The following is a 26,123-nucleotide window of genomic DNA, read 5'->3' on the forward strand; positions in this document are numbered from 1 at the left end:
TAATACAGTTAAAATGTCTTCTATTAAAATACATTCTATTATACTTTTAAAAATTGATGCAAAGATGTTTTCTAACAGGGTTTGAAAGAATTTATGCAAGTTATTTAAATGTTAATATTTTGGTATCTGCCAAATGGCGATCGGTCTATCCAATGCTTCCTTACATAGTGATCAAGTACTATTTAATAGTGAATGAAGGATAAATCTCAGCTGAATGATAAAAGAACTCAAACTTTAATGTATTTCAAGCTATTTAAACTGGCATGATTTCTTTCATTTCTTGAGTTCTTCTCATTTTGCCCACTCTCACATCCTTTAGTATATCTTCCTTAAATGTTAATAATTTTAACCTACTCATTGTGTGCTAGACATAGGCCTTTCAATCTTCAAATCCTTATGAAATGTGATCTAGAGTTATTCTCATTTTATAGATAAGCACAGCAAGTTGCATAGATGAGAAACCAATTCAAAGTAGACACAAATAACACAAAATGACCAAGTTCAGCTTTGAACTCAGGCAGTCTATTCAGCCTTTTCTTTGCGAGTTTAAAAACTGCCACTTCCTGGAAGACTCTCAGATATGCATAGGCAACATTAACAAATTTTAACAGCAGAATATGCAAAGCATTCTAGTAATGCTCCTGAACTACTCTTTTCACCATTAATAAAATTTTTTAAGCACTTTAGAAAATAACACCAAATATGTCCCCAGAAGACAGCAAAAGCTACAGTTCCTGAACCCCAGAATAGAAACTGAAGTGTGCTGGGCATGGTGGCAGCCATGTAAAGTCATGGTTTATGGCTTTTATTGCTTTCTGAACTTCAACTTATTGTTTATGTCTTCTTGAGTGTTTTATACACAGTTAAAGATAACTACTAACACTGAAAGGGTTCTCTGTTGTTTGAATCAGTTTGCCAAGTAGGAAATATGGAGGATAAAAGAGAAAAATGTTGCAATAACAAAAATACAGAGAGAATTAGAGGCCAGAGCAGATAGTGACACTTGACTAACCAAGCATGCATTGTGAATGAATTTCATTGGAACAATTAAATTAATTACTATTCAATATGATAAAAACTCAACACAACAAGAGATGCTCTCTCTCTTTCTCAAATATATATATATATCTGCAAGGAATTACTTCAACATGGAGAAATCATTTTTTTGGCATTGCTAATTCTAAAGCAAGCACATGAAACATTTTTTTTAAATTAGATGTTACAGCTCTTGCATATTGATTTCTCTTGATGATTCAGATAGTCTTTTACATGCTAAATAGAATTACTTTCATACATTTTTCTTTTTTACATTTAAGTTTTTATTATTGCTGTAACATTTTGTTTAAGCCAAAAATAATAATTAAATATTTTTTCAGCCCACTTGCACTGTAAATATCCTTTTAAATCAATACGTTCCATTTTTAATGTTAAGATTGAGCTGACCCAAAGAAAAGTCATCAGGATTTAAGTTTTTCAAAACTAACCATTTACAGAAAAAAAAAAAAAAAAAAAAAAAAAAAAAAAAAAAAAAAAAAAAAAAAAAAGCAAGGAGACTTTGAGTAATTAAACATTTGCCAGCATCACGATTTCCTGCATGGATTTCTCATGAGACTTGGCCAAACACAACTCATTGTTTTGGCCCTCAGATTGTTTCTGCCTTCTTAACCCTGTTCTGCACACAGATTCCCAATCCAGAACCTGCAGAATCCATTTTATATTCTGATTAGCATGTGCCCAAGCACATGCTCTTTCTTAAGTGGCCCCGTTACTCTAATGCCCTTTGCCTCTCAGAAGTCAGAATTCCATCACCAAGAGCAAGTGCTGATGTTTATCCCACCAGGTCTCTCCTCTATATGTTATAGTCTCAGGTTCCCTTTATCTTAACATATGTCCTACTGCAATTGTGAATATGCCCCGCCTCCTTCTACAGAGAGCTCTGTCAGCAGGATCTTGCCTGTCTATTCTTCAGCACTTAACACAATGCCTACACATAGTCTGTACTTGAGGTTTATGCATGAGTTGAAACCATGAGTTAAGATTGTTCACCTTCTTGAGACAGGGTTTTGAGTATCCCAGAGGAACCTAGAACTTACCATTCATCCTAGGATGACTTTGAGTAGAGTTTTCATTACTTGAGGGCTTTTCTTGCAGTTACATACCACCAAACTCAGTTTGTATAGACTGGAGATCAGAGGATGATCTTAGAGAATGCTAATCACGCATTGAACCAACTCAGGCACATACTTCAGCCTTCTTTTTTATTTGTCTGCTTGCTGCGGTTGGTGGTGTTTTTATTTTTATCTTAGTGGAGATAGAATTCTGCTTCTCCTTAACGCTAGACTAGACAAGTATACTACCATTAAGCCACTAACCCAACTTCTTAGGAAGCAAGTTTATGAAGAGATTCTATAATCTCTAGATAAATTTGTAAAAATTGCTCAGCTATAGGGTTTTTTAAATACTGGAGAAGGAGAGGCAGGCTTAATACATATTCTATAGACATCTTAGAAGAAAGGCTCACTGACTATAGAACAGATCAACTTAGATTCAAATGGTAACAGGAAAGTGGGAGTCTCCCAGAGTAACTGGAGCTCATGCTTCTCTGTTAAAGGCACACAGCAAGATGACTATCCCCAAAGGCACTGGGGATTTGAAGTCTTAATCCCCAGCATAACAATATCTATAATTAATCTACTTAATTAAGATCATGACTAGGAGTCGGTCCTCACTAGAAATACTTAATTTTATTTCTGACATTCAAACAGAAGCCTTCTTATAGGAACTAAAAATGTGCATAACAAATTTCACTTCACTATGTGTCCTGTTTTCATTCAATTGTAAGGATATCCTGGCTAAACATTAACTTTAGGCAAGTTTGAGACCATAAGAAACAGCAGTAATTAAAACGGGGAGGACATAAAATCTTGACATGGTGGCCCATTCCTGGAATTATAGTATTTGAAATACTCATACAAGAGGATTTGGTATATATTCAAGTCCAGGTTGAGTTATATAAGAACCAAAAATGTAGATTAAAAAACCATGCAGCTTTCATTCTAGTGGGGAAAAAATAGTAAAATTTTAGTAAATGAGATAGAAAATAAAAGAACTACCATAATAGGTTGGGGGTATAGGAAGCTCCATGCAGTCTCCTAGGACTTCTCAGAAGACCCATGGAGAAAGGTGAGCTGAATGTGAATAAGTACAGAGGGTTTGAAGTTGTGAATAATAACAGTATGTTTGTAGGAAATTTATAGAAATTATTCCAGAGAGATAAATGATTGCATGGTTTAAGATAACAAGAATTTCTGGGATTTGCCCATGAGTAAGGGAGGTAAAAAGGGATAGAAAGTACCAACTAACATTGCTTTATAGGATCTCAGAGAGCTCCTTCAGCTAGTGAGAGATAGGCATCAATAGGTAGACTGGGAATAGACTCTCCTGCTTGTTTATTGTCTGGGTGATATTAGAAAATGTAAGGACAGACAAGGAGGCAATGTTCAAGAATGAAAAGCAACGCAAAAAGCATCTGTCTAAGACAGCAGATGAAACTACAGTATGACTTAGGAAAACTAAAGGTCTACATTCTGCTTCCATGAGTGGATCATGAGCCCATTCAGAATAGCCCTGAAAATAGATGTTCTTTTCAGACATTGAGCTGTAAAGGACAAGTAGGTACCTAAAACTGAAGAGTAAAGTTAAGCATAGTGCAGGATTTGTGCATCGAAGTAGACACTAGAGTTAGATTTTAAAATTGGAAAGACAGGAGGAAATATGAAAACAAAGTATAAAGCAGAGACTGAAAGAAAGGCCATCCAGAGACTTCCCCACCTGAAGATCCATCCCATATACAGCCACCAAACCCACACAATACTTTGGACGCCAAAAAGTGTATGCTGACAAGAGCCTAATATAGTTGTCCCCTGAGAGGCTGGCAGATCCAGAAGACTGAGAATGGAATACCCAGTGGAGGAATTAGAAAAAGGACTGAAAGAGCTGAGGGGGTTTGCAACCCCATAGGAAGAACAAGAATTTCAACCAACCGGACCCCACAGAGCTACCAGAGACTAAACCACAAACAAAGAGTACACATGAAGGGACCCATGGCTCCAGCTGCATATGTAGCAGAGGATGGCCTTATCAGGCATCAATGGGAGGAGAGGCCCTATGTCTTGTGAAGGTTCAATGCCCCAGTATAAGGAAATGCAAGAACAGGGAGGCAGGATAGAGTTGGTGGGTGGGTGGAGGAGCACTTTCATAGAGGCATGGGGTGTGGGAATGGGATAGGGGAATTTCATAGGGGAAACCAGAAAAGAGGATAACATTTGAAATGTAAGTAAAGAAAATATCCAATAAAAAAAAATTGGAAGGCAAACAGATTGGGAGTTTTGGTGAAGGGTTCTAGAGTAAAGAGGCATGGATGATCAGGGGTGGGGAGAAATGGGAAAAGGACTGGGTTTTGGACATTGCAGTTCACATGTAGTGATAATGACAAAAGTTATACTAATCCCTCTATCTCTCTAAAGATGCTCGCATACACATAAGTGTCTGGAGCTCCTGTTTTGATGGCTGCTTGAATACGTGGGTAGAAGATGCAATTGTGCATTTCATCTTCCTCCTGAGGTTGTGCTGGCTCTATTCAGAGATTTCATTTTGAAAGTCAATAATCTAACAGTATTTTATAACCCCTGGGAGAGATTTTAAAACGCTGAAGATAGATCTCTTTAAACTGAGTATCTTTATTTTTCTGGGACAGATTTACTTTCAAGGTCAAATTTAGGATTGATATATTAGAAACATTCCCCGACTTATCCTACTGTGAAAAACTTTACAAAGAATGTGTGATCCAAGAGAACAAGATTGTTGCCGATAGGTCTAGGACTGTAGGGCCAAGAAATAAAATATCTCATCTTTGTAGTTTTTAATAAAGATTATTAGAAATTACTACAGATCTGCTACAAAATCTAGATTACTACAAAAATAATGTAGGTATCATATATGGGCAAAAATAAGAGTGATGGGAGAAGGTGATCTAGAAAAAGTGTAAAATAAATGCACTCACCTAAACCTAGACTCAGGGTTGTTTCACTTAGAAACCCAAATACAAGTCTGCTTAGGAAGGTTTCAGGAGAAACACTGACCTCAGAAGGCATAAAGCATAGATGGGGAATAGAAAAGGCAGACATGTCATTCTGGAGGATTCCACTGTCTGGTTCTAAACCAGAAGAAACCTGTTTATACCAAGGGATCTGATCTTGGAGCAGGGGCTACAACACAGAATGGGTACAGGAACTCAGAGCTTATGAAACTTGGCCAGAGCTTCCCTCTACTTTTCTGTGGCACTTTCTAGTACTATAACCCACCATTTTTTACAAGGCAGTTATATAGGTCAACACAGGAAACTGCCCAATGAAGAGATTCTATGATCATAAAGGTCATTAGGGGAGAAAATGAGTGTACTTCCTCAAGTACCTACAGCATTCACTTCAACACAGGGCTTCTCAGGTCCTACATGCTCCACCACACATGGAGATCATGCACAGGAAATGAAAATGACCATACACCAAGCAATCAGGCTAGGCTCTTAAAACTTTTGTCAACTGTGTAAATGGAGTCCTTTCTTCCATGCAATAAACTCTTCCAAGAAACTGGAGGCTTATAATATTACTTGCGGTCTCCTTATACTCTGTTGTTAAACCGAGTATTGATCTATGTAAAGAAACCAAAGGCAAGTCATGGGTTTAAGTGTTGAATATAAGTCAATAAGGAAACACTCCAAGGAAAAAATGAGATGGAAAAACTTGAGCTAAAATAAATAGACAGAACGGGAAACTGAAAATTCAAATATAATCTCAGGAGAAGGACTCCATATGATCTCAGGGTGGGAACATCAGAGAACAGTACCCTAGAACTCAGTATCTATGAGTCTATGTACACACAAAATTGTAACAGACAGGGAAGTTATAGAGGATAATGTAAAGTCATAGACATAGTCACGTGAAAGAGAGTCCATATGTCTGATGGATATCATTCAAAGATAGTTGGTAAAATGGACTCTCTTGAGACAAGATTTGTTCTGAGTACAAAATCAGTAATCCCACTGTCAGTGGTCAAAAGAGCTTCAGGATGGGACAGTGTCTTAGTCAGGATTTCTATTGCTGAGAAGAGACACCATGATCATGGTGATCGTGGTGACTCTTATAAAGGAAAACATTTAATTGTGGCTCAAAATTTAGAGGGAAAGATTAGTCCATTATCATCATGGTAGGAAGCATGGAGGCATTCATGCAGAAATGATGGTAGAAAAGCTGCTGAGAGTTCACCATCTGGATCCTTGGGCAGCAGGAGAGACAATAAGTCATTGAGAATGACCTTGAGATTCTGAGATGAAAAAGTCCACACACTTCCTCCAACAAGACCACCGCTACTCCCAAAAAGCCTCCTATAATGACACCCCTATTAGCTTGTGAGGCCACTGTTATTTAAAGCCACCACAGACAGATAGCCATGGCCAAGAAATAATAAATAATAAAGTCAACTGTCAGATCAGTACTGTCAAGTAGCTGTCTGATAGTACTTGGCTTTGGGAACTTGCATAAACATTCATATCCGTATATTGTAGCTAGCCACTTGCATCATATGTGGTCTGCATCTGACAACAAAATTCATATTTAAAAATCCAGTTGTAAAGGGATCCCCTTCTCTTTCTCGCTACCATTAGTGCAAATATCAATTATATTTAACTGCTTCCAAATTTACATGACTATAAATAATGGTTCGCCTCTGTACCTTCATCCAATCTGGTTCTCAGAATTATGGTTATTTTTTGTTTGTTTTTCCCCCTCCATACTGGTTTTTTTCCTATGGATTAGAAAACTGTAACTAACCATCACTTGCAATATGGAAGTGCCTTAGAATTGTGTTGTGTCAAGTTCACTGACAGCCTTAGAGATTAATTTCTAGACATCTCACAGTGCTGAAGAAGCTCTTTAAGATTTAGAAAATGGCAGCAATATTGACTCCCTCTTACTAAAGGTTACCTGTGTCCACATCCACTGTAATGCAAGAGGAAATGTAACTGTGGTAAATACCAATGTTGTTTTCCTTTACAGGAAGACTGCTTCACAGGGAAACAAATCTTGCTAAGATAAAAAATTGTTTACCCCCCCAGAAGGACAGGTTGCACAAGAATAATTCTCTTCTTTTATTCAGCAAAGACAGAAAGCTGTTGTTAAATCAATAATGGGTATTGGCATAGTAAAACAATGTTTTGATAATGTTGAATAGTCACGTCTTAGGTCAGATTTTCCAAAACCAAACTATGTGCCAAGGATTTGAATACTAGAAGTATTCAAAAAAGGATTTGAGCGTGACTTATGAACTATTTGGATTCTGTTGAAGTTGGTAGGGATACTTCCCCCCACCAAATATTTTGGCTTATATGCATGTCCAAATTGGCATTTGGCTATATTTTAAGGTCTGTGCATTTTCAGGCAAATGTAATCCATATGTTGCAGAGAAGCTACAGGTAAATCATATGTATGTTGTCTTATTAAAGCTCCATGATGTCTGGAATGCCTTTTCAGCTTTGTTATAGCCTTATTTTATTTTCTATGAAACAGCAGGTAAGTTGCGAAGAGTAAACAAATCAAACAGCAAAATGTTTGGGTTCATTGGGAAATGCTTTGCCTGTTACTTTTGATTGGGTTCTGGGCTCAGCAATGCTTATTCCCCATGTCTGCCTGCGGGGCAAAATGGAAACAATTGAGCACTGTATTTCCAAACGGGTTCATTGACATTTGAGAATAATGTAGCACAGACAGAATCAGCATGTTTGGCAGGTGAGGGATGCCTAATGTGACCTTGGAAAGAAACTTTCCACCCGTCGGATGCAGTTCATAGCATGAAATGATGTTACATACACTCCAAAACCTATGTTGGGACAAGCAGCCATGTGGGGGCCCAGACCAGGGATTTATAAAATTGTTTTGTGCATCTTTAGGTGGAGTGGCTTAAGAATGAAGACATAATTGATCCTGTCGAAGACCGGAATTTTTATATCACTATCGATCACAACCTAATCATCAAGCAGGCCCGACTCTCAGACACAGCCAATTATACCTGTGTTGCCAAAAACATTGTCGCCAAGAGGAAAAGCACCACAGCTACTGTCATTGTGTATGGTAAGAGACCCTCGGCTTCTCAGGCCAACATAAGCGAGCTATTCATTCTCACTTGTGGCATTATTCCACTTTAAACTACCCAGCTCCCAATCTCCTGATTCCCAACACTGTTTCTTCCAGCCTCATGCATGGTCAGTAGGTTTAATGACTTCCAGGAGGCTCTTAAGGGTGATGAAGCTTTGGTAAGTTTCTGGAAACTGCCTGCATCTGCTGCTTCTCAGGGGTCTCATTTCTCAAAGAGGAAAAGTACCAAGAAGACCTGACTGAGTTTGGGAGACAATAAAGCCTTAGGCAGAACAATGACATTTTGTTGACTCTAGGCTCAGACCGATGATTGCATAAACACAAGATATGTGAAACCAACAGATTCCTTAAATATACTTGGTGCCCATCCACCCTTAGAACTTGCTTTTCTGCTTCAACCCAAGGACTGTAGAGCCATCATAAAGACAGCTATGGTCCAGGGACTGTCATCCCTACAACATGGCAAAGCCTCATGAAGGGATTTTGCACTCTCTGTCCCCTCTCATCCTGCTCATTTCTTAATCCTTTGATTTTCTTCAAGCATCAAAGAGCTCCACATCCCACTTTGGTCTGGCCCCAGTGCTCTTACCTCCCTTGGCAGTGGCTGCTTTATTTATTCTCTAGCTATTTCTTGAGGTGATTCATTCCTCAGCTTGGATCTCACTGGTTTGTACACTAAAAGATTACATTGTGTATTTACATAATTCTCAGAACATTGGGTCTTCATCATACTTATTTATTGTCATAGAGGAATTTAGACCCCAAGTATCTGAGGTGAGGTTTCCTCTTGAACCAGACTTTAGCTCTACTCAGAAAATACTGAAGCTGTCTCTCCCGACTTCTATGGTCTGCCATATGCCTGGATTCTGGTGGCCTGTGAAGTAGGGGCTGTCACTTGGTATATCCTGGCAATTACTTCAGAGACTCCTAAGGGAGATAAGAATAGAATGAAATAAGGTGGCAAAGAATATGCCATTACAGCTTTTGGACCATTATCTTAAGTTGAAGGCAATTTAGTAATATCATATCCAAAGAGATTCTTCTGACTTTCCCCCATTTGCTTTAAATACAAGAGGAGTTTCCAGGAAAACGACCTCCTGTATTCTAAAAAGAAAATTCTTACCATTGAGGATGGCCATTTAAAAACAGAAGAGTTCTATACAGTTCTTATTCAATTAACTTTTAACTCTTAGTAACCTTTTCCTAACAGTGTTCCTGGGACCACTTCCCTTCAGACATATTCAGTGCTCATGGCCTTTGTTTCTGCTTATTTCTTGGCGGTCTTGCTATGATGGATAAATATGTGCTGAATTCACTTGTGTGTTTTAATCTATCTTACATAAGTTCGATTCTCTTGTCAAACTAGAAATATAGAGATTAAGTTGCTTCCTCGTCAACAGTACCATTGTGTGGTTGTGTATTGGCAAGATGAAGAGTCACAAGAACAGAAACCACCATGATCTTCGAGAAGCTGCCCAGAGTGATACATTCCAACTGCCATTTTAATTACAGGATAGAAGCATTGTTGTTTTTTTTTTTAATTCTAAATTGCCTGAAACTCTTTATCAACTGCATTTAACATGCAAAAAAATGGGACCCAATCATAGTATGTGCCAATCCCAAATAACTAATGAAGGCACACTATCCATAGATATATTCTATAGATGTTTAATACAGATGCAAATCTCTTTCTACTCAGAGCATAATTTCAATATCTGCAAATGCAAGGAGAACATTGTTATTAGAGTCACACACAAATAACATGAGCATTTTATTCAAGACAAAACACAGATCAAGCAATGAGATCTGGATCGGTAGCTATCTGGCTTTTTACCATATTTTTTTTTTTGGAGTTCTTTTCTTCTGTAAAATAAAGGGAAGTTTCTAGTGTCTGCAGTAAGTAAATAATAAATAAATAAATCTGATTTTGCCCATCAGAGTAGAATGTCAACAGAGTAGTAGCTGTAGATGTAACTTAGAATCCCAGGTTGTTATGCCACTAAGCAGTATATATGGCAACATTGTGACATTTCAGACTTTAGAAAGCAGATTCAGGAACTTCATTAGGGAACTCCAGTTTAAACTCTCCCTGTCAACTGTCCGTCTCTGATTTTCATGGCCCCATAAATTGAATTGCCCAAGGCTCATGAATTGGTCTCATCAATCCACAGAGATACATATCTAATCATCATTTCTTCTGAACTTGTTTCATATCTCCCTTTTCATTACTGTCATTTTGGGCTGATAAATGTATATCCATTAAGGAAAATTTGGAAAACACAGAAAAGGTCAAAGAAGAAAATATCTTGAGCCCTGTCATCTACCAATAGTATTTTTGAAATTAACATGATACCACTAGTATTGTGTAGAATAGATAGTACATTAAAAGAAAAACTAAATATTATTTTTATTTAATGTACAATGTCAAACACCTCTTGCTTTATCATTTTACATGAAAATATACAACTTAACATTTTCCTATTTTTAACATCATAGTTTCTTCTAGTATATGTCATATGTTCGATATATAATACGTATCACACACATAACATGATTAGCCTTTTGCTCAATGTGTCACATGTATACTGACTCCTGCATCACACATCATGGTTCACCTTTTGCACAAGATGCCACATATATAAAGATGTCACATATCTCCTGACCGATCTATCCCATACCCTGATTAGCCTTTCTGCACAAGAAGAGTACCCATTTCAAATGTGCCAACCGTTGCCAGCTCAGTCAGACTGCCAATTTGTTTAAAATTCAAATGCTGTAAGATTTAATTCTGTAATTGGGTTCACATGTGGGTTTGTGAAACTGGATAAAATTCCTTGAAAAGCTGTGAAGTTTGGAAATGCTAAAGAAAAATAATTACTTGTTTGTTTTTTAAGGACCCAATATGATTTTTATTCAGTTGTGATGCTTTGGCTCACATGGCATCAGGATGTAAACATTTATTATGTGAGATAAGCCGTCAAGAGTCTTTTATTTTTGAAATTTAGCTAGATAAAGGGATGTATTTTTTTTTAATGTTAGCCAAGAGAAAAAGAACATCGTCTTATTTATTTTATAAGTGAGTTACTCATGGAAATAATTTTGTATGTCTCTATTTACATTCTCAGCCATCCAACAAAACTCTGAAAGTCTCTCTGTAGCCTACTCTAGCATGGAAATCTTGATCTTTGCATGGTTACATGGCGAATGACTCTGGTCTGTGTGCTGTGTGTGATTTGTATGTGTTGGACACTCCCATGTACTTAACCCTTTGTGGTTTGTCTCCTTCAGTTAATGGTGGCTGGTCCACTTGGACAGAGTGGTCGGTTTGCAACAGCCGCTGTGGGCGAGGATATCAGAAACGCACACGAACCTGCACCAACCCAGCCCCACTCAATGGCGGGGCCTTCTGTGAGGGGCAGAGTGTGCAGAAAATAGCATGCACCACGTTATGCCCAGGTAAGTAAAAAATCCTCTTCTTTCAAAGTTCTTCTACCATTCTGAAAACATATGCTACAAGTTTACGAGAGAGGAAGCACCCTTTAATTCAAATGATTTGAACAGCATTAAAAATCACATAAAGTTAGAAATAGTGACTCTTGATCTTCAGAAATCCATGGAAATTAATAGAAATTAACTGAAACTTAGAAAATGTTTTATATTGGAATATTTGATGTGTGGTGTCAGTTTCTGGACCATGGCAGATGAAATATTTGGAAAGGATTAGGAGAAAATCTAAGCTTTGTGACACATGAGATAACAGATCTGTAAAATACAGCACAGCCAGACTTTCTTATCTATGTGTCTTGCTCGTCTGTCTTATAATTATTCGCAGTGATTCCTGTACGAAAATTGTCTCCCTTTGCCTCCAGGAATCCTCATGTAGTATTTCATATTTCTTGACTCAAGGTAAATTTGAGCTAATCATTACCCAAAGCCAAATCAAATCCTAAACGTATTAAATTGCCTAGTCATATAACATATACAGAAGTTAAGATAAAGTTGTTTTTTAAATAATCCATAAGTTCAGTGTATTCAATGTTTAAAACTTCTGTCATCAGTATCCGTGTTTAAATACACAGCCTCCTTAGGACTCTTTTCTTTGCCCAACCTCTTATTGTTCATCCTTTAATAGCACAAAAGTCTTCAAAAGTGGGAGGAAAGAAAAATGTTATCTACAGGTTATATTTTCAAGTATTGATTCCACGTAACAAAATGGTTTTCTGTACTAAACCACTGAGAACTCTTATTTTATGGAACACATTTGGACTTGACAGTAAGCTTAGGAGCTCAGATTTTCCCATATGCTGTCCCTTATTTCACCTAGGTTCTGACTCCTGTAATTCAGAGTCCTTTAACTATTGTGGTTGAAAGAACAATGTGTGTATACATACACATAGCATACACACAGAGAGAGCACATACAAACACACACAAACATGCAGGCACACATACACACACACACACACACACACACACACACACACACACATGTATATGTGCCAATACTTTAAGTAACAAGCAGATAATGGTTGATCTGCAGTAAAGGAAATATCATTGCTTTGGGTAACTGGGAGTTGATGTATAACTGACTATATGAAAATACTAATGTGTTCCTTAATTTTGAACATGAACATGTTTCTACCTTAGCATACATTATCACTAGTACATTTACTTAGTAAAAAGAAAGATTTGTCAAATACTGTAAGCAACTAAACTTACATTGATGTGGGGGGGTGTTCAGATTTGAGATGTTTCAATGTTCAATAAATAATAATTGGCATTGTTTTATGTGAAATCCTAAATAATCATTAGTATTTATGTATTTCAAAAGATTCAAACACTTTTTAAACTTGGTTTAACAGTTTCATCCTATTTCTTTGATATACTTACAATCACTCCTTTGAAGTATAACAGTTTATTCTATCTTTTCAAATTAACATCAATTTATATATTCTCAAGAGAGCGATTTCTCAGCTAATTATTACCAAACTTTCTTAAGAGTAATCCACCAACGTTAGAATGAAATTGAGTCATTTCTGTATTACCTTATCACTACCGGATTAGACACTTACTCGAATGATTTTTCAGTATGAATGGAAATGTGTGCACCAAATAATAGAATGGAATCATCAAATAGGCGACAAGAAGGAATAGTGAAGGTTTCAGCCAAATCAAGTGGCCGGGATGATAAAGAAAAACAAAGAGAACAGAGGTCAAAAGATGGGAGATGAGGAAGAGAAGGAGAAGAGATTAGATGAATTTCTTCACTACTACATATCCTTTGCTTCCAATTCCCATACACGTTTGCTTTCACTGTGTACATAACACCATAAGTGAAGAAATCTTTTACCAAAAAGGAAAGCCTCTAATAATCAATATAGTATCCAGAGGCCCCTCACCTTTAGTGAAGAAAGAGAAAGTGTGATATCTTGCTTCCATATCTCCTGATGCCCCATTTTGCCTCCCCTGACCCAGAGGAGGGAACCAAATGCACAGAACGCCCATTGGCAGAGAGGAAATCATTCACTAGAGGTTAAAGAGAATGCCAGGCATCTTCTCTATTTGTTGTGATGTTGGAATTGAGCTGTGCTTCTTTCACCCATTAAGTACTGCTCCTTCTGACCTCGTGCTGCCTTTTTTCATGGCAGTGGATGGTAGGTGGACTTCGTGGAGCAAATGGTCGACCTGTGGGACTGAATGCACCCACTGGCGCAGGAGGGAGTGTACAGCTCCAGCCCCTAAGAACGGGGGTAAGGACTGTGATGGCCTGGTCCTCCAATCCAAGAACTGCACTGATGGTCTGTGCATGCAAGGTAAGTCAAACCGAAGAAACGCAGACAGTGAGGGGACTGAGAATAGGACCATGTGGGCATCGTGAAGGCGTATTACCCATGGAGAATGTTGAACGAAAGAATTGCAATGATGCAGATCTATTCAGCTTTCCTTCATAACTGGTGAAAGCTATTCTCTTGGGAACTGGAATGAATAATAGCTGTATAATTAACAACTGTGACACAGTCTTGATGTCACTCAAGCAAGAAACAACTCAGCCATTTCCAGGAAGCAGTTGTCACTCTTTCTAGACCAGAAAACCATTAACTCAGTTGTACTACCTTGCACATAAAGGTACCTTAAGCTCCTCCCAGAATCAAAGCATGTCTCCCAACAAGTGAGCTATTTATTTTTAATTTATTCCTGGCAGTGAACCAACATCTCTGAAATATAAAATATACAAGAACAGTAAATGTTTTCACAGGTAGTTTTACAAACCTACAGTAAATCTTTAGTAGGAGCATCTTCATGACCTCTTGAAAATGCTGGATCTTGTTAAAAATTACATCCTGGATATGATGTATTTTATTCACGGAGAATATTTTTGGTAAAATAGTATTTAATGGGGGTAGAAGATGACCTGGGCATTGTGGTAGATACAGCAAACTATATTCTCAATTTTTCATGATTTATAGATAGAATTTTTTTTCCTGTGGAAGGGTAGCATGCTTTGAATACTTGAAAACTCCCAAAGATTTGTTAAAGAGGTCTTAGAATTTATCCTCTCTGCTCCTGACCATGAAGTAAAGTGCACAGAATTGTTCGAGCAGATGGATTAAACAATGGGCTGTTGTGAATCTGAAAAACCGGTGGCCAAATGTTGACATTGCTCATGATTGTGCAAATATAATGAGATGTATTCACAGAAGGGTATCTGTGTTTGTTGTTTAACAAAGAACAAGTATTTTGTGTTCACCACCGTACATATGCAACTTTGTTTACTTTTCAGAGTCTCTTTATACACAGGACCTTTAAAAGGAAATCTTGCTTAAAGTGCAAACACACAATCATGTTGCTCAGATCAAATGAAAATCCAGGAGCCTCTCAACTGGGCTCCACAAATATTGTCATGCTACTAAGTTTCTGATGATTAGGGACAGCTACCATGCCACAAAGGCATAAATAAAGAGAAGACCCCTGATTTATTGTTTGTCTAGAGATATAAGCTTCATTTTTAGACAAGAGTTTTAGTTGAGGACCAAAATAACAATATGAATATATCACTTTTATTACATATTCTCCTTTGGTATAAAACAATCTGATTGATGTAATTGAGAAGTACAAATATTTAGAGGGTTTAGGAAGTTGTTTTTCGTTGGTATTTTCATCCTGTCTCGATACAATATGTAGTGTTAAGCACTATAATAAGTTTACCTCCACTCAACATATTTAAAATCCCAGCTAACATAGATAACAATGAACACCATGCTTTATTTAGCTGGGACTTTGGATCTTTCTTGTACAAAATACTTTCTAAACTATGACAGTAATTAAACACATGCCATTCAAACTAGGACCTCATACCAGCAGTACCTCAATGTTGAGACTACCTCTCATATTCATAATGAGATTTTTTCCTTATGGTTAGATATTTGCCAGCAATAATGGTTTGCAGTGTGCTTATAACTAGGAAAGATAATTTGAGACATAGTGGTATTTTGCTTTGATGTTTGTTTGTTTGTTTGTTTACGTGTTGTCTTGTTTTTAAACCAAGTCCCTTGTTGGACAAAAGCACTTTGGACTTTGGATTGAGGTCATTCAGGAAAAAGGCCATCTTTTTCTGCTGCTGTGATTTTCTATGCTAGTTTCTACCCAGTCAATAAACTCTCTCATCTATCCTCCTAGATCTACTCTGGTCTAGCCAAGAATTGTAGTCTATACCACTATTGATTTCCTGGAGGATAAAACAACAAAAGAGATATTGCTTCGCAGTATAATTACAGTATTTTACAGTGTTAACCTCTAAGCTTAGAATTTCTGGTGAAGTATTGCTGCCAAAGTTTTACAAAGAAATAATATTACCTTTGGTAGGAAAAACATTAACCTATTTAGTGACAAAAGTACAAAGTTCTCAGGAGAGACAATATCCATGTTAAGAAAATGAATGAACCAGAAAAAAAAGCCACAGAGTTGTAATTGCCAATGAGAAATTTATCATTTAATGCTCATTTGCTTTGGGGTAACTCATATCTTAAATGTGCTAAATTATTTGGGGTAACTCATATCTTAAATGTGATAAATTACAAATAATGTTATCTCATAGCAAACCTGGTCTATTCAGTTTCAAACCTAGTATAAAATAAAAACAATTAAATTTATTCAAAACTATGTACAAATAATTCTAATAATTTTATTATAAATTTTGGTACACTGTTGTATAAAGTAAGCTCCAAGTTCCTCATAGATCTGTGTAGGACTCGAGTGTCATACAATCCACAATATGTTGTTTCATAATAACCTAAATTGGTATATAAGATCTATGAAGGATGAAATTAATAGAAAATGAAGTTTTCAATATTTAGTCATTATTTTTCTCAAAACCACAAAATTCTGACATATTTATTCCTTTACTGCCTAAATATAAACACCTTTGATTCAAAGCATGTAGATATATTAATTGAAATATTAGTTTTAAATATGACTACACACACATATAGATGGAGAGAGACAGACAGAGAGGGGGGAGACATAGGCTGAGACAGACAGAAAGAGATAGCCACACACAGAGAGAGACAGACACACACAGACAGAAAGAGAGACAGAAAGAAGGGAGAAAAATCTAGATGTTCAAGGAAGTCAATTTTAAGGCAAACAGAGAAGCTATTAGAGATGCCAAAATGGCCAAGAGCCAAGATGCATACGATTTGGGTCTTACAGCACATGGGAGTTAGGATTTGGCTTGGGGTCAAAGGCTTTGTGAAAGAAGTGGGCTGAGACCTGGAACAAGGACTCAGAATAAAGCTGTAATTCATTAATTGTTGCCCAAAATAAAAAACAACTAAACTTTTTTGCCCACCATTCCAAAGAAACCTCAGGAAAATCATTGTAAGGAATAGAAAAATAAAGTCTTCATTTAAGTAAAATCTGTAGTAAAACCACAATGCTCTACCCAGCTGTGGTCTGGAGCTTCAGATATTCTGCAGTGAGCAAAACCCAGAAAAATATCCCTGATGTCACTTCTGAGGCAGCAGAGCAGAGAGCAAGGTGCTATAGGGGTCTCTTCTAGATCCGCAGTGGGTTGGTCTATGACAAAAGGAGGCCATTCCAGAAATCACATGAAGTAATAAAGTTTAACATCTCCCAAGATTAAGTGTAAGGGACAACCTCCAACAAAACAAACAAATAAACATCTTAATCACGGGGACTCAAGACTATCTGAATTAAAATATACAGTAAGTAAAAGTGTAAAGTGACTTTATTTCACAATGAAAACACAGAATTTTGTTATAAGTATGGGTACATTTCAGGAAATCAAATGGAATGTTGAAAGAACAAAGTACAGTGATTGAAATTTAAAACTCCATAAAAGACTAATAATCAAATTAGACTTGGCTGTAGATAAGGGTGAAGAGAAAACCAAGAAGGTGATCTAATAGAAGGGCAGAAAACAGATGAAATAAAGTAGGCTCTGTGAGCAGTAGTGAGGCCTCCTGAGGGAAACAGGAACAAATCTGACCTTTAGTAATCAAGAAAGCAACACTGAAAGAGTTTGTTAGACAAATAAGTAACAAAATATTTGTCTACTTCTCATAAAACTCACAAGAAAATCTAAACTAAGCATTAGTAATGTAAAACTATAATTGAGGGCTAGACGAAATTAAAAGAAATAAATGATATTAATATAAACTATAAGCTAGAACTAAGGATTTCAAAATTCCATTTATTATTTTTAAAAAAAAGTAATGCTTTTAACAACTGATTCTATTCACACAAGTAATCCAGATATGGTGGTAAGACTTTACAAATGTATGAATTGAATATATAAATTCAAGGTTAAATATTTAAGAGTACGAAAGGAAAAAGGCCATGGTCCATACAAACAATAATTAAGATGACATTAAAAAAATATGTATTTCAAAAACTGCAGTACAAGTGAAATAAACTCACCTTGTCAATAGCCCTTGAAAACATATAGAAATCCAGTTTTATGCATTTTATGAGTGTAATGTTTAAGTCATACTGATAAAGATTAAAATTAAGACACAGAGCTTATAATATCTATTTAAAGTGCATATTACTTATTATCTTATTCATACTTCTAATTTATAGAGTTAATTTACTTGGATCTATATGTTTAAAATTTTAATTTCCCTTTGTAGTAATTTTCAGTTGTTTACCAAGCTTCTGATGGTTTCATAAGATATCTTACTGAAAAGACTTTACCTCAGATATTAAAGTTGACAACAGAGGAACACATTCAGTGTTGACTTCTAACCTTTGTAAATGGACGCACATGTGTTTCACACACATGGACACACCTCTCTCTCTCTCTCTCTCTCTCTCTCTCTCTCTCACACACACACACACACACACACACACACACACCAAACATACAGAGAGAGGGAATGAGAAATTAAAAGTGTTTTGAGGATCAATTATAAAACTCTCTAATATTTTGAATAGATTATAATGCTAAAAGTTGAGGCATTTGTAGTAAAGTCTTACATTTTACTAGTAGAAATTCAGATCTTCATAATTTCAGGGAAAAAATTAATTATAGTATCTTATAATACATCAATCTTTTAAAAGTATTTTACTGGTTATTTTATTTATTTACATTTCAAATGTTATCCCTCTTCTCAGTTTCCCTTCTATCAGGCCCCTATTCTCTCCTCCCTCCCTCTGCCTCTTCTGGGGGTGCTCCCCCACCTGCCTACCCACTCCTGACTCAGTGGCCTAGTAGCCCCTACCCTGGGTCATCAAGCCTCCACAGGACCAAGGGGCTACCCTCCCAGCAATGCCAGACAAGGCAATCTTCTGCTACATATCCAGCTGGAGCTATGAATACCCTCTGTGCACTCTTTAGTTGGTGCTTTAGTCCCTGAAAGCTTTGGGAGATCTGGCTGGTTGATATTGTTGTTCTTCCTATGAGGTTGTAAAACCCTTCAGCTCCTACAGTCCTTGTCCTTAACTTCTCCACTGGGGTCACCACACTCAGTCCAATGGTTGGCTGTGTACATCTCCATCTGTTTTGGTCCAACTCTTGCAAAGCCTCGCCGGAGTTAGTTATCCTGGGTTCCTGTCAGTAAGCACTTCTTAATATCAGCAATAGGGTCCTGGTTTGGTGTCAGCAGATGGGATGGATCCCTAGGTGGAGCAGTCTCTGGATCAACTTTCCTTCATTCTCTGTTACACTCTTTGTCCCTGCATTTCTTTTTGACAGGAGGAATTCTGGATTAATATTTTTGAGGCATGACCCCCAATTGAAGAATGGGGTTACCCATCCACCTCAAATACACCAATCTTAATTAAATGACAATATGTCAAAAATTAATAGAAACAGTACATATTTATGAATATGTTATTAATATCTATAGACTTGTATATGTTTCTATTTTTATTATTATTAATTCCCTTTAAGATTCAATGAGCATTTCTTGTTTATACAAAATATCTTTATCTTATCCTTCCTCTATCTCCTCCCAGAAGCTCCCTACAGCTCCCCTCAGCATCTCACTCCTAACTTTATGTGAGTGTGTATGTGTGTAAAACCATTGAGGCTAATTAATGATACTCATACACAAGTGTGAAATCATCCACTGTGGCCTCCTACCAATAGCCACAAACCAAATAAGAAAAAAAAAAAAAGTAGCTCTCACTTCCCCATCATGGAGGAACTGCCAAGAGCTCTTCAAGTGGGGGTGGGACCTCCAGAGCCCCTTCTCTATGGTGAACCTTTGCACTGGTCCGATTGTGTGGGTCTTATTCAGGTAATAACTCAGGTGCTCTGTGCTTGTGTGCACAGCAGTCGTACCATGTGCATCAGACAGTGCTGCTACTACCCTCTGTCTCTCACAATTCTTACATTCTGGGCAGCTGAAATACACGTCTTCCCAAAAGCTGAGCACCCACAGTCCTAAAGAGAAAACTTAAATTGTAGTGGTTAAGAAATACATAAAGAGACATGCACTAAAATATTTTTATAATCCAAACCCAGAAAAGCAAGTTTGGAATTTATATATGCATTTTCCTAAAGCTATATAAAAGTGAGCTTAGGGAAAGATTGCTGAACATTATTCTATTGCTGGGCTTATGAGATTATCAGTACGTTTTTCTTTTCCTATATGATTTCTGTTCTGCACATTCATTTTATACTTGGTTTTCCATTATGTTTCTAGTTATAAATGGCATTTTCAGAAAGAAATGTTAAAGGAAAAATAGTGTGCTGGAATGATCTGGCACTGGGACCTCTGAATCTGAGATGTAACAATATTGGTGGTTTATCTTGCAATCTTTGTCGTGTGGATTCAATTAGATCTTTAATAGCAGTATTTAATAAAAATGCTTGGAGAAAGGTCTAGTTGTAGAAAAACAACTTTGGCAAGAGATACTAAAAGCTAGTAAATCATGTAGTTTGAAGACATGAGGCTTTGGAATTGAATTATGGTTTTCCAACATTTCCCAGTTTCCTGTCATGCTTATATTAACCAGGACTTGCAAACACCCTTATTCTTAGGATGCTGGTATGTCAGAGTAATGGTGTGATGCCGTGAAGTGCCATCTATTCAATGGGATCCCAATATTTAAGATGTTGCCAAAGCTCCACCAAACATAGGCAATCCACATGTATCTGTTCATTTTAAGGTATCACATGCCTGCACACATACACAGAGAGAGACAGAGACAGAAAGAGAGCTAGAGAGATACAGAGACAGAGAGAGACAGAGACAGAAACAGAGAGAGTCAGAGATAGAGAGAGACAGAGAGACAGAGACAGAGAAACAAAGGATCAGAGACAGAGGCAGAGACAGAGTGAGAGAGACAGAAACAGAGAAACAGAGAGTCAGAGACAGAGAGAGAAAGAGAAAGACAGAGACAGAAACAGAGTCAGAGATAGAGAGAAACAGAGAGAGACAGAGACAGAAACAGAGAGAGTGAGAGATAGAGAGAAACAGAGAAACACAGAGACAGAAACAGAGGTGAGATCATAGACTTATTGACCTAAAACAAAACAAGCAGCTGCTACTTAGACACAATACATTGGTCCCTTCAAAGGGAAACGTTGAGAGGGAAGTATCATTGTACTAAAATACACTAGCAAAGGTCTTTCAATGCATCAGAGACTCTAAATAACCTCCAAAGAAACTGGACTATTTTTTTTGTAGGTATAGTATACTTTTGTAAAAGAATGAAATCATTTCAAAAACTGGAGTATTTTAGTGCGCTGAGCACTATGAATTATATCAAACAGTAAAAACTGCAAAGATAGGATTTTTCATATTAAAAATAAGAGAAACATATATCTGGTTGTTGTGATGCAATGAAGAAAGAAAGTTCACAACAAACTTTAATGTTTTATGTAATAATGCCTATTCAGAAGGTAGTGCTACAGGAACTACTGTACTGATTCTCTATTAAAATACCCCAGCTTCTTTATTATCTGAACATTAAATAAAGGAAGCTACTCCCTGTATTTGAAATAAGGTTACATGAGATGATTTGATGGCACGCAGCAATAGAGGAAAAAACAGGACACATGCAGAGAGAAAAGAATAATAACAAAACCCATAAGAAATCTTTTTTAAAATGCTAAGCCAACAAATAGGCTTATTTCATGTTGAATACATTGGTATTCTTAACAGCATGTAATGCCACATAAGAGTTTCATCCACATTTTCCTTCTTTTGGAAAATAGTCATCCAAAGACTAAAAGCAGTCTGGCTTTAAATGTAGACTACTGAGCTAAATTGGTGTATTCCTGTGAATTTTATCTTTTAACCCCATTTAAATTTGACTTTCCACATTGATGTGTGTAAGAGTATAGGAGTGACCTTGGAATTCTTTCTTGCTGAGGAGAGTTTATGCTATAGACAAATTATAAGTTGCAGCTGCCAAACCAAAACTGCCTGGAACAGTCTGCAGCAGTGAAGCCCCTGACGCTGGGAAATGAAAATGTTATGCATCGTGCAAATTTAGCACTCTTAACTCATTAAAACATTTGCATGTCACATGGCTTGCCTCTTCCCTTGGTTCTCAGCGGAGGAAGTAGCAGAACTTTCTGCATGTAAATTTCAGTGTGGACACACTGCATACCAGGCTCCTGCAACACCAGGTACTTATAACATAGGGAAATCATTTACCTAACAAATCACCATCCCCTGGCTTCAGAATGATGTGTTTATAACTGCCTGCGGTGGGGACTTGCCAAGGTGCTAGTCGCTTTGCAGCAAAATTCTTGTCAACACAGCAGTTTGGGAGGGAAGTGTAGCCTGAGTGTTAGACGGTGAGCACTTTTTTATCTGAAGTTAGAAGTTGATGTCATAGCTGGGTTTCTATAGTTCTTGATATGCGCTGCATCCCAGATGGCAAATAAATATTCTGCCCATGAACTTCCTGCCCAACACAGTCCTCGATAGTCTCCGGCATAATCAATGTGGTCTGCCTTTCTACTTTCTGGTAAAAACCTTTTCCTGCTTTTGAAAGCAAGGATGTGGTCAGAAACTTTAGGTTACAGAAACCTGATGCAAACCTATGGAGCCCAAAGAGGTCAGCATGAGGAGAGAAAAGTAAGAGTTTTCACCTCTGGTGGCCTCAATAGGAGATCTGGAATGATGGAGCTATTATATATGCTGAGGAAAATGCCACTAAACAGGCAGAGGAAAGTGGGCCTAGGGAGGGGCGTTCAGTTGACTTTTGTTTTAGCACAAAATATCATGAGATTGGCTGATATTCATTAGGACTAAATCACCTTAGTTCAGGGTTTTACACTGTTTTCCTCTCTCTGTCTAAAGTCTTTGTTATGATAGAGGTTTGATGAGTGTAACCCCAGAACGTATCATTGTTCTATTCTTCTTTTAACACACTGGTGGCTTTGGATTGTCCAGCATAAAAGCACTTGGGTGTCTGACCCATCCATAAGCTTGCTTCTGGTGAACTGAGATGAATTTCAGGCAATTATGCTGCACCCACTATGAATCCTGAGTTAAGACCTTCTTCCTGCTGGGCTGTTAATCATCTACTGCCTGTTCTTAGAATGTGTGCTGGCAACTGTTACAAACAAGGCCAGGAACCAACTTAATGTGGCATGGCCAATGTCCCCTAAAATATAGAGCAACAGATAGCCACAGGTACCTCAGCTGCCTGACATCCATAAGCAAATGTTTCTTTCTATGTTTTCTGCCATGTATTCAATTTTACATACTCAGATGCTTGGATGCGTGTAAGCCCCATCAATAATGAACCCTCCGAAGAGTAGGTGAATTATAATAAATGACCTTGTGTGTTTTCGACAAACCTGACCTTTGACATCATTAGTACTCTGATGGGTTTATAAAATAAGCCCTGACTTGGGAGGAATGAAAAAAAGAACCTGGGCATGTTTATCTTTGAGTCACTCTTGAGGGTTAACAAGAAAATTTGCATGAGAAGAAATGTGATCGAGCTGTGAATATCCAACATGTTAGCTTGGTGGACAGTCACTGGCAAACAGACCAGACAGCCAGGTCAAGGAAAGGGCAAGAATCTGGAGCACGTTCTTTTAATGATCGGGTCGTACGTGGATAAAAAAAAGTCCTAGAATGTTTCCTAGTGAGTGTATGTCTAATAGATAAATACAACTTAACTAACTAAAACTTGGTGATTTGAGTACATTAATATGAGCCAGATGCTCCTGACTATAATCCGAGCCCTTGGGACAATAAGGCAAGAAAACTGAGGCTGAGGCTAGCTTAGGCTACACAGTGTGTTCTAGACCAGAAGGAGTCACACCTTAAGATCAAACATTAAATAAATAAATAAATAAATAAATAAATAAATAAATAAAACAAAAGAACTACAACCTTACAAAGGCCATATGACATGCTTGCAAACTGTTGAACTATGCTGTACATCTATAGCATTATGATATCATCACCATCTCAGAGAAGAATTGGTCTTCTACTCTAAAGGTCCCTTAACACCCCAAAGCCTATTTATGCATGCTATTATATCAGGTGGCATTAAGTAAACCATGCAGGCAGGCAAAAGTACCTATAGTACCATGGCATCTCCATTTAGACTAGCTTGCCTCCAAATGTAAAAAGGTTTAATTCCTACAGCATCTACGTGCATGCTTTCCTTTTAAATATTCCCTAAGTCTGGGTCAGGAGCCCTCAAATTTTAGAAAGCCTGCAATTATCCTATCTTATTTTTATAGTTAAAGAAATTTCAGTTTAATTTTAATCATATTCTGTTTTAATATGATAAAGCACTGTTAGGCTGTAGCTAAAATTGTTCCTGACTGTAGTCTTCAATGTCAGACATGGCCAACTAGAGACCAAAATGACTGGAGTTTAACTTAATTAATGCTCAAAAGCTAGAAAAAAATAACTCCATAGATGGATCTTTTGACGACCACTAATCAGGGTTCTATTATGCAAAGTTAGAAACTGAAATCCTGAATAGAAACCACTGACCCTCTGGAGACCTACAGGCAAAAGTTGAAGCCACTATATAAAACCAACTCTTTCACTACTTTTAATTCTTTTACAATATGAGGTCCTTTACCAGGTCTTACTGCTTTATGGTTTTGATTTTTTCTGGGGCTGGGGGGACACTGCGCAGTCCATAGGACATGAATGCTAACCCATTGCACCCTCACATTGGCCCATTCCTGTAGTCCCAGGGCTGGGGAGATGGAGACAGGTGAATTCCTAGGGCTTGGTGACTGTCCTATATCTAAACCAGTGCCCTCCATGTTGTGAGTAGATTGCTACTACCCACCGTTAAGGGTAGGTATCTCAAGTTTAAATCCCTTAACCAAAAATATCAGAGCATCTCCATTTGGACTAGCTTGGCTCTGAATGTCAAGAGTTTTCATTCCTACACCATCTACATTCATATGTTCCTTGTAAATATGTCCAGAGATTTGTTTCCACGGTGACTCTAAATCCTGTCATGCTGACAATCAAAATGAGCCATCATAAATTATTTGTGTAATTATAGGTAATAGAAATATTACCTATAGCATAAAAGTAGTTACTATCAAACTACTATAGTCATAAGCTAAGATTATTTTTTACTGTCATCTAATATTCATACATCATTGAAATCAAACCTGTTTTGAAAAAAACTAGAAACATACAAGTAGTCACATTGCGGGGGGGGGGGGGGGGTGTTGAAATTCTAACCCGGTTCCTGATAATGCCCAAATGAAACCTCCCACCAAATAGCCTGTGTTCAGGCAGGTAACTATAAAGATCATAAGTACTGAACATACTCTCAAAGATTATCTATTGTTACTGAAATTTAAAACCAAAGAAATATCTCTTTCCATTTTAAGACAGTAAGACATCACTTGGGAAATATCAGCACAAATGTGACCAGACACCCTGGGGTTAGGCAAGACAAACAGAGACATCAACATAATGGACGAGGCTAGCTGACACCATTTCATTTGCTTGAATTTAAGCTTGGGTTTATTTGAAATGATCATTTCTAGCCTTCGAGACCCAGCCTCCTTGACTAGAAGAGCTTAGAAACTGTGATCTCTTGAAATTATGGTCTGGACAACTATGCAATTCTTTTGACACCAAAAGAACATTTCACGAATTGCTTATGTTTTCAAGTTGTATGCACCTTTGCTGAAAACTGTTCTCTGTGATGAGGTCCAGCAAGTGGACCTAAGGGCAGCTTGTAGACAAGGGCATCATGATGACCTGAGTCAGACACCCAACCCGATGGTGGGACAAAGAACTGTCTCCTGAATGTTCTTCCTTGACCTCCACACATATGCTCAGGTGTCTATGTATCAATAATTATACACACACATAGGTGCATATAATAATAATCAATTAAACAATTGTTTTCTGCATAATGAAATCTTCCATTTTAGTACTCCATGTTAGAAAAGATTCCTCCCTAAAAAGTAAATTTTCTTTAAGAATAA

General features: G+C 37.3%; 1 protein-coding gene across 2 annotated transcripts in view; it reads left to right on the forward strand.

Moving 5' to 3' along the window:
* The window catches only part of UNC5C (unc-5 netrin receptor C), a gene marked incomplete at both ends in the record, with an annotated part of 354,396 nt that overhangs the window by 281,552 nt on the left and 46,721 nt on the right, over positions 1–26,123 (forward strand). For both annotated transcript variants that reach the window (XM_080915102.1, XM_080915103.1), the window contains 3 exons: positions 8,003–8,183; positions 11,496–11,663; positions 13,855–14,019. In XM_080915102.1, coding sequence (XP_080771228.1) covers positions 8,003–8,183; positions 11,496–11,663; positions 13,855–14,019 — 514 coding nt within the window. The remainder of the gene's footprint in view (positions 1–8,002; positions 8,184–11,495; positions 11,664–13,854; positions 14,020–26,123) is intronic.

Source organism: Micromys minutus, assembly GCF_963924665.1.
Source record: "Micromys minutus genome assembly, chromosome: 4".
NCBI lineage: Eukaryota > Metazoa > Chordata > Mammalia > Rodentia > Muridae > Micromys > Micromys minutus.